The following is a 13,441-nucleotide window of genomic DNA, read 5'->3' as shown; positions in this document are numbered from 1 at the left end:
AGCAACCAACAAGTTCTAGTCCTAACTGAAGGAGCATGCTCCTGCGACCGGTACAGGGCTGGTTGCGGGAGCGCGCTTCTATCAATATCGCCCTGTACACACTACAAAACACGGGTGATATGGTCGCTTTGCGACCGTTTAGCCAAAAATTCTGACTAATATTGCTAATATATGTGTACAGGGCTTGACATGTACTATGTATACTCAATGAGGTAGCTTTACTAAAACTTCTACAACTAGGGGTTGATCCTATTAAATGCGAATTGTCATTGACATATATTTTTAAAACGCAGGCAACAGCACCCACCCTCGCACCTTTCAAATTTGCTGATAATTGCTCGCTACCCTATGGGGCAGTGAACATTCAACAATTGTTGTGAATTCCATCCACTGTAAAGTGCGTCCTCTTCCGCAATGATTCACACCCCCAAATTAATCGCGGCTAAAAGGATCGAGCCTGTAGCTTAAAACAACCAATTACATTTTGTCTATCATCATTTCTATATTGCATTATAGAAAATGAGGCAATCTGATTGGTTGGCAATAATATTTAGAATCATTTACAAATGTATTAATGCATCCAATAGCAACGGAATATGCTGCGCTAAATAATAAACTGTAAATCAATCAATCTGGATCTCCTGTAAATCATGTGTTGATACAGAGATAATGGAGCGATATCTTCCATTAGATCAGCACCTGAACTATATCTCCAATTATAAGTACCCACTGGCCGATATATCGGACGTTCGACCGAACAGAAGATGTATCCACGGACGATCGGCCAGTGTGTATCATCGATGTATCTGTGAATAGCGTCATTCACAGATATATCGTGTTGGCTGTGCAACACGGATGATGCCCGATATATCAAAAGATATATATATATATATATATATATATATATATATATATATATATATATATATATATATATATATATATATATATATATATATATATATATATGTACACCGTTCCACTGCCCGCCCGTACAGCCACTGCAGGAGCCGCCAGTGATTGACAGCTCACTTGTTGTCAATCGCGACAGATCAGGCAGTATGTATGGAGACCGGGCCGCCCGAGTCATCTGCGGATATATCTACTTGTGTGTACCCAGCTTAAGGCCATAACAACAGATTGCTGCAATTATTATAATATAACATTGTTCCCTGGGGTTCACGTCATCATTTCTATATTTGCACATTTTCCCAGGCCTTCTGGCACCTATCAAGTTCCTGTATTTTCTGAACATGCAGCCTATATACTAGTATTGTATCTGTTGAACAGCTAATAAATAACATAAGCAATCCTTACACATGTAGTCTGTACAGACTGTAACAGGAATAGGGGAGGTTAAAGACAGCATAGCACATATTGAGGTGATATCAGTGTGATTAAAAACATGTACTAAGAATGTAGGTAAATATAAAACATGCGCAACAAGGCACATATTAATCAAACATCTGGGTGTCTACAGCATGTATCTGAGCAATTACCTATAAGAATTGGGGTGGATACAAACAGTGTAACAAGAATGAGCACTTACAGACCTAGTGGCATGAATGGAGGGGATTGTAAACAGACTAATAAGAATCTAGGTGACTAAATAGTGTAGCAAGCACCAGGCTGATGATAGACAGGTTTGTGTGGCAGACTCAGGACAGCGCTGCATGTCGGACCCTGTGATGGATCCTGGACAATCCCTTACCTTGCTGCGGAGATGGGTAGGGCTGGCATATGGATGTTTGTGTGTTACCAAGGCCGACATTCACTCCTCACTCCAATAATATCCCAGGCACACGACGTGTTAGCAGTGGCTAAAGGGCCAATAATGAGAGCTTTGTACTGGAATCCTACAGCCACACCACAATGAACACACTCACCCTGTGCAAGGAGAGGCTTCAAATCTCAGCCCGCCCCCTGTCCCTGTTGCTTAGAGACAAGCTCTGGCTGGGACTGTCTATCAAGTCTGATGTCATCAGACACTGTATAAGGATACGAGGGAGGGAGAGGAGGAAACAGTTTCGGTTAACCCCCCCTCCCCTTTCCCCCACTCACACTGCAAGTAATGATCACACTCCCACTCATGATGACTTAAAGGAAACAGTGCATAACTTCCACAATTTATAGAAATATCCCCAGCTTGAGGGAGAAGTTACACTGACTAATATTGTCTCATGTTCTGTCCATGCAGAATGCTGACATTGCTATCCAGATGGCTGACAGACTTTATCTAGGTCGTCAGTCAAAAGGTCGACAACATATGGTTGAAATGGTCAAAAGGTTGACGCATGAAAAGGTTGACATGAATTTCTTTTTTTATTTTTTTTACTTTTTCCACTTGGACTCCAACTGGCAATGGTAAAGTGTGTGGAGCACGGCAGTAGCAGAGCAAGGGACTGGCCCGAAGCATGTCGATCGAACGTTAAAGTTAAATACCAGTTAACTTTAACCGGTAAATCAACTTTGGCACTTTCACATTGCAGCCTTAAACGTTTTAAAATGGGAAAAAAAACGGCAATATACCGTTTTAAAAGTGCGATGTGAAAGGGGTATAATTGGGGTCGACATTGATAAAAAAAAATTAAAACCTCATGTCGACCTTTCATGTTCCGTGTTGACATATTGATATTATCAACCTTTTCCCAGTGTTGACATTGTCCACATCGACCTTTTAGGATCACCTACACATTGATGGCCTGCTGTACCCCACCTGCTGAAATACACATTGTTCATCTGTAGTAGATTTATAATGCCAATGAAACAAATACATAATCCACACAGAGTACATTCATCACTAGTATCGGCAATTACACCTACCCAATGCTAAGTGCAAAAGGTCCATCTGAAACAGCACCCCTGACTGCATGCATGTACGCACGTTAGTTAGAACATAGTTAGAACATGACGCAACTCTGGTAACACACCCACAATACTGCTACATAATGGTTCTCTTCCTAGTATTTACATTGTTACTGCTAAAAATTGTCCTGATTGCTTTTACCATCTGTTTTCCATGAATTAATTGTTCCTGCGTCTAATATGTAAATGTAAATAAGGATTATTTTGTAAATTTGACGACATCCATAATATTGACATAAATGACTGTCAACACTAAGGAAATGTTGATAAAACAAACCTGTGGTGAATCATCTCGTTTGGTGGGTCCGGTGGCTCGTTCCATGTCCATACCTCCCAACAGTCCCGATTTCAGCGGGACAGTCCCGATTATCAGGGCCTGTCCCGCTGTCCCTCCCGCGGGCGGCAGTGTCCCGCGGTGTGGGGGGGCTGTTGGGAGTCCCCCCTGCCTCTGGGTCATGCCCCCATAGCGGCAAAATGGGGGCGTGACCTCGCGGGAGAGCCGCGAGTATAGGCCACGCCCCGAAATTAGGCCACGCCCCGACATTCCCGGTGCGCAGGAGCTGCGTCCCGCATCAAGGTCGACAAAAGTTGGGAGGTATGCATGTCTCAATGCCCTAACTGCATAACCTAATTATAACCTAATCGCTCTCCTCTGCCTAAAGGGGCGATATATCGCTCAGCATCCCGTTTGCATCAGTGACGAGAGGAGCCTGGCAGTGGAAATCAGCTGGTCGCTGATCACTATGGGGGAAAAAACGGGAGTGCGCACCTGGTGATATATCGCCGGTGCACACTCCCATCGCGGGCAATATGGTCGCTCAGCGACCATATTGCCCGTGATATTAGCAAAAATTGCCCCATGTGTACGCACCTTTAATGAAAGACTCTGCTGCTGCAGACTAAGGGGCCCATTTATCATTGATCACATTTACAATGCGATCTGTGTGGAATATTACTGCCCAGGATCGAATTGTAAAATGCGATATCACCCGAATGTATCACCTGCCAGGCACAAGGACAGGGCTCCGAAAAGAGCCCGTCCCTGCGATGCATGGAGCCGGAAGCCGGGGGTCTGCGCATGCATGGTTATGCGCTGACCCCACTGCCACCGAGGCAGTGCGGTGTGTAGCCCATAGGCTACAATGGGTTATCGCCATATCAGAATATCAGAAAGCCCAGGGGTGTGAAGCCGGGCTGCCCGATGTTCATACATCGGGCAGCTTCGCATTCCCTATAGAAACCTATGGGAGATGTGGCCGGCGGCGGTGAATGGGGGATCGCAGCAGGTATCGGAGATTCCTGCTGCGGTCCCCTTTGATACATTAGGGCAGGGCTGGGCAACACCGGCCCTCCAGATGTTAATGAACTACACATCCCAGGATGCTTTGCATTAGTTTTGCTATGTGGCCATGCTGAAACTGATGCAAGGCATGCTGGGATGTGTAGTTTATCAACATCTGGAGGGCCGGTGTTGCACAGCCCTGCATTAGGGGGATACTTAATATTTGCAGCTAACCCCGAAAACGGGTGTTTTCAGGGATTTAGCCGCAAATATTACTTGATAAATGCACACATATTCTGCAGAGCTTTACAGAGAATATTTGAACATTCACATCAGTCCCTGCCCCAGTGGAACTTACAATCTATATTCCCTACCATATGTATACGCACACACAGACATTCTAGAGTTAATTTTGTTGGGAGCCAATTAGCCCTACAAGTATATTTTTGGACAGTGGGAGGAAACCGGAGTACCCAGAGGAAACCCACACAAGCACGGTGAGAATATACAAACTCCACACAGTTGGGGCCATGGTGAAAATTGAACATATGACCTCTGTACTGTGAGGCAGTATTGTTAACCATTACATTATCCGTGCTGCCCAATGTAGTTATTTCATCAATGCTGACACCGTACCTGTGGACATTGTGTTGTTGACATCATAACATTGTGGTGTCAACCTAACGACTACATTCCTTAATACGGTATATGATATGATTACAGAGGACAGAACTGATCTGTTCCAAGACCAATGACAAGGGCAATATTCCAGATAGTATCTACGTTATAATGACAGCTGGAACACTGCATGTAAATATGTCTATAATGTAAATCTATTTCTGTCTTTGACATTTTAAAAGATTATAATTCAGATCACAATAACAAGCAAAATCACCCCTACTGTCTATAATTAAGTATGAACTTAGGGCATATGTACTTGGTGGAAGAATACAGCATACCTTATGTAACCTGTCTCGTTGTGTAATCCCTTATTTTTAGCTCTCTTTATGTAAGGTACTATTAGTTACTGTACACCATGAAATTATGAGTTTATTTTGATGGTTAATTATGTTTTTAATATCTGTTGACCAATCTGGCCTATTACTTTGCAGGTATCTGGTAATCAAAGGCAGGGCATTACTAAACGTATGATGGGTTTGAATGACAGGATGCCAATTCTATTAGATCTGTCTGTTCCATTACAAATTCTACATACGGACAATGTAGACAAATGTTGAATAAGATGAGAGAGAATCAAGTTCACATTTTTCCTTAGCTGTGATCACTAGTACCCATGTGCATGCTGACATTTCTAGTTCTACAAGCACCAGTGTGAAATAAAACTCAGAATGTTGGTGCATACTGGCACTTGTGTACTTACACTAGGGGCCCGAGTCAGGTTCATTCACACAGGCTGCTAATTTGCAGCCCGAGCGTTAATCGAATGACCGCGCATGCCCAAGGTACACATTGCGCATAAGCGAGCTGTCTGCCTGAAGGCAGCGAGCGAAGGATAGTCTTCGCTTACTCCTTGCACGGTGATTGACAATGACACCCTGCTGGGATTTGAAAGCATGCTGCTGGCATTTTCTGGGCGTCCCCCAGACAACGCAGGCGTTCCCTGGCCATTGGGAGGGAGGGCTACTGACATCATCAGCGGCCTCCTTCTCTCCACAGCCTACTATTCTGTAGGTGCAGGGAAAGGCTATTTGAATGAAAAAAATATATATATTACCCCCCCCCCCCCCCAAAAAAAATAATAATTCATGGTTCAAGTGCAGTAAAACTCTGCTTACACTGCCTCACATCTCTGAAGTCATGGGTTCAATTCCCACCATGGCTCTAACTGTGCAGAGTTTGTATATTCTCCCCGTACTTGCGATGGTTTCCTCCCACATTCCAAAAATATACTAGTAGGTTAAATGGCTCCCCAAAAATTAACCCTTGAATGTGTTTGTGTGTGTATGTGGCAGGGAATATAGATTTTAAGCTCCACTGGGGCAGGGACTGATGTGAATGTTCAAATATTCTCTGTAAAGCGCTGCGGAATCTGTGTGCACTATATAAGAAACTGTTAATAAATAAATAAATACAAATAAAATATAGGGCCCAATTCAGACTGGATCATAAAGCACATTTTTCTCTTATGGACGAAACAATGTTGCACTGCAAATGGGGTAAATGTAACATGCTTATATTCTAGCAGCTCAGTAGCAAAGTGCCCCATGAAATCCACTAAACATTGTGTCAGCTTTACAAGTTATTCATTATTGTGTTGTGACTGAATTACTTTGTGGTGACTGAATTACTTGTCTGTGTAATACATATGAGGTCAGAACTAGGCAGAACATAGCTGGAGCTGTAATATACACAGCATTCAGCCACGCAACCTGACCCAAAATGCTGTGCGCCTAGCCTGACACTAGACCATTATTATCACAGCAACCATGCAGAAACATCACTAATGCGAATGTGTGTCAGATTGTGTTTCCATGCACAGAGACCGGGGGCACAGGCCTTGCCCAATCCCCCCTCCTTCTCCCTTTGTCTCCCCTCCCCCAGGTTGCTGAGTAACGCAGATCGCATACTCAAGCACTCAGTAACCTCCTCCAGCAGTTACCTGCACACGTAACTGTTTCTGGACTGTCACAAACAATAATGGGCCTTATTTTGGTTCATTCTTTCTGACAAAATCCTTCTTAGATGGACAAAACCATGTGCACTGCAGGGGGGGCAGATGTAACATGTGCAGAGAGAATTAGATTTGGGTGAGTTATTTTGTTTCTGTGCAGGGTAAATACTGACAGCTTTATTTTTACACTGCAATATAGATCTCACTTTGAAGTAAAACCCCACCCAAATCTAATTCTCTCTGCACATGTTACATCTGCCCCACCTGCAGTGCACATGGTTTTGCCCATCAAAGAAGGATTTTGTCAGAAAGAATGAACCAAAATAAGGCCAATGTGTAACCAGACAAGTGCCCTTGTCATTGGGTGTCATTAATACAATGCTGAATTATACCAGTCAGAGCCTGGCCTGGAAATGCACACAGGCTATGAATGCTGGGTTACTTTTACTGCAGAAAATCAATCACTGGTTTTCTGATGGAAACATTTCAAACTTTGGACCTTATTCTGGTTCACATGCAGAGCTTTGAATTTTGCAGCACTGCGTGTGGTTTTAACGCCACTTGTACAGCTATCCGTTTTACATAAATATCCATTCGCAGCCTTGGGTGCAGGGACCAAATAATTTAATGGTTGCCAAACATCGAATGATTTGGAACGTACACGCAAAAAAACTAAGACACTCTCAGATGCCTTAGCTTTTTTCGTGTTCCCTGTATGGGATACAGTCATTAGGTCGACAGCATGTTGGTCTACAGTCATTATGTCAACACCACTAGGTCAACAAGCTGAAAGGTCAACATGGGACACGGTCGACAGGTCATAAGTTCAACATGGTCTAGGTCGACAGTCAAAAGGTCAACATGGGGTTTTTCACTGCTTTTTGAGCCGACATGCTCAAAAATCAGGCCTACCATCCACTAGGGCATGGTGGGAGAATAAAAGAGTGTGTCGAGCTTAGCGAGGCACCATGCCCGAAGCATTGCGAGCTCAGCGGTGCACTTTATCCTGTGTCCATCTAGACTGTGTTGACACTAAAAAAACTGTGAAAACCCCCATGTCGACCTTGACTGTCGACCAAGACTATGTCAACCTAATGCTTATAGCAACCTAATGACCTGTCAAACTTGTCCCATGTAGACCTAGACCCATGTCGACCTTTCAGCTTTTCAACCTAGTGGTGTCGACCTAATGACTGTCGACCATATGATCCGCAGCCGCGTCACTGCCTAATTGCCATGGAAACGCCCAGTGTTTTCATGGGAACACCCATGAAATGCTGGATGTTTCCATGGGTGCATCCCCTCGCCACCAACTCCCCTCCCTGGTGGGTGCGAACGGGAAAGCAAACAAGCAGTTCGCCGTGCCCACTCATTGCTAGCAATATATTGCTCAGCAATCATATTGCTCAGTGTCCCGTTTTCATCTGCGACCAGAGATGGTCGCAGATGAAAATGTCACACTGCCGGGGGAAGAGGCAGGGGAAGTCACTGGTCGGAGGAGCATGCTCCTCCGACCGGCGACCATTCAGGGGCTGAAAACGGGAGCGCGCACCCCGCGATTTATCGCTGGTGCACACTCCCATCGCAGGCGATATAATCGCTTAGCGACCATATTTTCAGCGATATTTGCAATAATTGCCCCCATGTGTATGCACCATAAAGTGTGTCTGGGCTTCAGGGGTGTGCCACAGCTTGTGTCTGCAATCCTGTGCATATCCACAATGGTTGCGGCAAGTTCCTCTCTACAGAATGTAGTTTGGACCAGGTGACCAATGGAACATACCATGGGGCAGTGGCAGCAGCAAGGACAGTTAAACAACAATTTCTTTATCCAAGCCACCTTCTATTCCTTCTAGTAATGGGTGGCGAGCAAATTAAAACGAGCCACCAGGTCTGAAGCGTGACTAGCAAAGCGATCCCGCTAGGGTACACCTTGTGTGTCCTGTTGCCTACTTTCATGCTCCGGTGAAAAATAATTGGTGCCGATTGCACAGGATGCTGTATGCCTGAAAAGAGGACCCCTTAGTAGTGAAATATGCTTATTATCAGGGTTTGACAAATTGGGTTGGGATCATTTGGCCTACAGCATGATGGTCGACAGTCACTAGGTCGACATGGTTCTAGGTCGACATGGTTCTAGGTCGAAAGGTCATTAGTTCGGTGGGTCATTAGTTCGACAGTCAAAAGGTTGACATGGGGTTTTTCACTGGTTTTTGACCCGAATGTCAACACAGTCGACATGGACACAGCTCGCAATGCTTTGGGCACTATTTTATTTTGCCACCGCGTCCTAGTGGATGGTAGGGCATGAAATACCACCTGATGGCACATGTCGGCTCACTAAACAGTGAAAAACCCCATGTCGACCTTTTGACTGTTGACGTAGACATTGGCGAACTAATGACTTTTCTACCTAGAACCATGTTGACCTATTCCTATGTCGGCCTAATTGTGTATCTGTATGCTTAAATAAAGGTTGGGAATCTTCTGGCATCTTATTCTATGTATCTACGTCTGACTGCATCTTTTTATATCCTATTCAAAAAGTGTTTTTAGTATTGAGCACTTTTTATATTTTATTCACAGTTTCTTATATAGCGCACACATATTCCACAGCGCTTGCAGCAGGCTTTGCCGACAACTGTCCTCAAGGCACACCAACAGTGCAGGTTTTAGGGATATCCAGGCTTCAGCACTGATGGTTAAATCAAAATATCCCTAGTACTAATTAAGTCACCTGTGCTCAAGCATGGACATCACTAAAACCTGCATTGTTGGCGTGCCTTGAGGACCGTGGTTGGTTATGCCTGGCTTACAGAGAGAAAGTCCCTGCCCTAGTGGAGATTATAATCTATGGCCTGATTCTGGTTCCCTTGCAAGAGCAAATTCTCTCTCTAATGGTCAAAACCATGTGCACTGTAGGTGGGGCAGATGCAGAGCCGGATTAAGGTCTGTGGGCATACCTCCCAACATGACCCTCTCCTGGAGGGACAGAATGCTCTGCTCCTGGACTTCCCTCTTAATATCTGATTACCATTACCTGTTTCAAACAGGTTAATTAATAAGAAAGGTGTTTACCACAGGTGATGGTAATACTAATCATACATCAAGGGGAAAGTCCAGAAACAGAACAATGTGCCCCTCCTGGAGAGGGGCATGTTGGGAATACCTCACAACATGACCCTCTCCAGGAGGGGCACATTGTTCTGTTTCTGGACTTTCCCCTTGATGTATGATTAGTTCTGTTTCTGGACTTTCCCCTTGATGTGTGGGGGCCCTGGACAACATAATCGTGGGGCCCCCTCCTGTCCCTCCCCCCCCCCCCCCTCTCCCTCCCCCCAGCACTCCCACAGCCTCTTCATGGTGCCTGGGACACAGGGTGATCAGGTGGGGAGAGCAGGGTAGGTCCCCCCCCGGTGACAGTGTGAAAAGAGAACTGGGCAGCGGGGAGATTCGGGACTGGCAGGTGAGTGTGAGATCACAGCATCTAACCCCCAGCACTGCTGAAATGCTTCCCATGCTGTGGCGGATGAGCAGTGGCGGGGTCCCTGTGGCTGACTGTGTAGCCACTGCAGGGACACTCTGAACGCCCCACACTGCCCGGACCCCACCACCCACCAGGAGTGTGGGTGCCCCTGATGTGTGGGTGCCCCGGGGCTCAAAGTCGCCCAGTGTGTATGGGCCTTTTTACATTCAGTCTTCGGTTAATTTTTGTTGGAAGCCAATTAACCTAATAGTATTCAGTATATTTGGATTGTGGGAGGAAACCGGAGTACCCGGAGGAAAACCCACGCAAACACAGTTAGAGCCATGGTGGGAATGAAACCCCTGATCTCAGCGCTGTGAGGCAGTAATGCCTTATATGAATTCAAATACACTAGAGATCTAGCAGAAAATGACTGTGTATATTAAATACAAATCACAGTGACAAGCAACACTGTTGCAATAAAGTGATTCTTTGTTATCTCAGGAGTCCAAACATAGGGCCTTATTCAGATCTGAGCTCAGTACAAATTTGTTTGGAAAATGGGCAAAACCATGTGCACTGCAGGTGGGGCAGATGTAACATGTGCAGAGATAGTTAGATTTGTGTGAGTTATTTTGTTTCTGTGCAAGGTAAATACTGACTGCATTATTTTACACTGCAATTTAGATTTCAGTTTCAGCACACCCCACCCAAATCTAACTCTCTCTGCACATGTTACATCTGCCCCACCTGCAGTGCACATGGTTTTGCCCATTTTCCATATAAATTTGTACTGAGTTAAGATCTGAATAAGGCCTATAAGTATGTATCCTTATAATATCCCCACTGAGGGCCTTATTTTGGTTCATTCTTTCTGACAAAATCCTTCTTAGATGGACAAAACCATGTGCACTGCAGGGGGGCAGATGTAACATGTGCAGAGAGAATTAGATTTGGGGGAGTTATTTTGTTTCTGTGCAGGATATAGATTTATTTTTACACTGCAATATAGATCTCACTTTGAAGTAAAACCCCACCCAAATCTAATTCTCTCTGCACATGTTACATCTGCCCCACCTGCAGTGCACATGGTTTTGCCCATCTAAGAAGGATTTTGTCAGAAAGAATGAACCAAAATAAGGCCCTGAGTGAGAGCTGCTAGACACAGTGATATTTATATAAAGCTAGACCATAGACTACTGCAATGTAGCACAGCAGTGTATGGCCATTCGATCCCCATGAGCCATGCGATACATTGAATGCGGTCCTTTTACATGTGATCTGTCACATGTGACTCCTGTTCCCTGACACTGCGATGGGGGTCCGAGTTGGAGGTTGGACATGCATTAAGTGAATGGTGCATTGGACCCGATGGCATGTCCTACACATCCGATTTGGGCCAATTTCTTGGGACAATCTGTCAGAAATCGGCCAAAATCGCTGTAGTGTATACATCTGGCATACTGCGGATTTGTGTATTCAGTCTCCTCTAATGCGTACACAGTATATCAATGCAGTTAAATAATGCACTAGTTCCACAGTATTCATATGCCACAGCTGTAGTCAAATGGCTTGTTCTGTGTGTCTTAAGGTGCATACACACTGGCTAATACTGTATATATCGGTTTGATAGATATATCACAATGTCACTGCAACACAGCCGATGATTGATATGCAGTATCTAGAGATATTTCGGCACATCGTCCGCCCGTAGAGCCGCGTTGGGAGCCGCCGATGATGGACAGCTCAGTAGGCGTCCCATGCAAATGCGCCCACCCACTTGGATGTCAGTTCCAACAGATACTGTATATCTATTAGTGTGGGTATAAAGAGTAGAATATATAAAGAAATAATGCACTAGTTCTTTAATTCCACAGTGTTCATATGCCACAGCTGTAGTTAGATAACTAGGCCTGTCTGTCTGACAAGTGCTTATCACAGATCTTTATGATCAAACAATACTAAGGAACATGGTCGTTAGATCGACACAGTAAAGATCAAAATACATTGGGTCGACCACTGACCTCGGTTAGGTCAACACCTGGAATAGGTCGACATATTTAAGGTTGGCATGGTTTGAAGGTCAACACTACAATCTACAGTCAAACGGGTGACATGGGTTTTTCACTTTTTCTTTGTCCCTATTATCGACATGAACTCAGTGCACCACGTCCCTTTGCATGGCTTACTGCGCTCGCCATGCTTCGGGCACTATTATATTCTCCTTAACCCCTTCCCGACATTTGACGTACATTTACGTCATGGTCGGGAAGCACTTCCCGACACATGGCGTAAATGTACGTCATGGATTTAAACTGTCACCGCGTCTATAGACGCGGTGACAGTTTCAACATGTCTGCTGTCCCTGACAGCAGACATGTCCGTGCATGCCCCGGGGGGGCTGCGATGCCGCCCCCCCGTCGGCGATCGCTGTGATTGGCTGTTCAGTGTGAACAGCCAATTACAGCGTTTTCCTGTGTCACCGGCGAATAACGTTCGCCGGTGACACGGGATCGGAGGTGATTGGTGCTGTAAAGTACAGCACCAATCACCGCGGGGTGTAAGGGTGACACTGGTGTCACCCCACCTCACCCCGCCCGCCCCCAAAGGCCGTGATTGGTTCGTCGGACCGACGGACCAATCACAGCCATGGAGGGGGGTTTAAACTAACGGTGACTGCACTGCAGACGCCATTCCGGTCTGGAATAGCGTGCAGTGCGGTCACCGTGCCACCTGCCGCCATATACTGACCAGAACCTTGCTCCATACTTACCTGATCACTGCTTCATCGCTGCTTGATCACTGCTTGATCTGTGCCTAGTAGTGTGCTGGATGCTTCCTGGATCCTGTTGCTACTTGTGCCTTCCTGTGCTGTGAAATTGTGCTGCTGCAGTGTAATAGCTAGATAGAGAGATAGATAGAGAGAGATAGAGAGATAGAGAGAGATAGAGATAGAGAGAGATAGAGAGAGATAGAGAGAGATAGAGAGAGAGATAGTGTCAGAGAGTGCTATATTTTGTGCTGCTGCAGTGTGATATAGTTATAGATAGAGAGAGAGAGATAGAGAGATAGAGAGAGATAGAGAGAGAGAGATAGATAGAGAGGCCTAGTGACAGAGTGCTATATTTTGTGCTGCTGCAGTGTGATAGTTATAGAGAGATAGAGAGAGATAGAGAGAGAGAGATAGAGAGAGATA

At 45.2% G+C, this 13,441-nt stretch overlaps 1 protein-coding gene across 3 annotated transcripts in view; it reads right to left on the bottom strand.

Moving 5' to 3' along the window:
* RAB11FIP4 (RAB11 family interacting protein 4) overlaps positions 1-13,441 on the bottom strand; it is a 113,513-nt gene that overhangs the window by 35,867 nt on the left and 64,205 nt on the right. Inside the window, exon 1 of one of the 3 annotated variants that reach the window (XM_083148228.1) lies at positions 1,712-1,869. The exons of the other annotated variants lie outside the window; for them this stretch is intronic. Within the exon in view, the coding sequence (XP_083004354.1) occupies positions 1,712-1,771 (60 nt within the window). The 5' untranslated portion in view covers positions 1,772-1,869. Of the gene's footprint in view, positions 1-1,711; positions 1,870-13,441 lie in introns of those variants that run through there. 3 annotated transcript variants of the gene reach the window in all.

Source organism: Crinia signifera, chromosome 6 (assembly GCF_055691185.1).
Source record: "Crinia signifera chromosome 6, ASM5569118v1, whole genome shotgun sequence".
Taxonomy (NCBI): Eukaryota; Metazoa; Chordata; class Amphibia; order Anura; family Myobatrachidae; genus Crinia; species Crinia signifera.
Note: the sequence above shows the minus strand (reverse complement) of the source record. Positions and strands in the feature narration are given on the sequence as shown.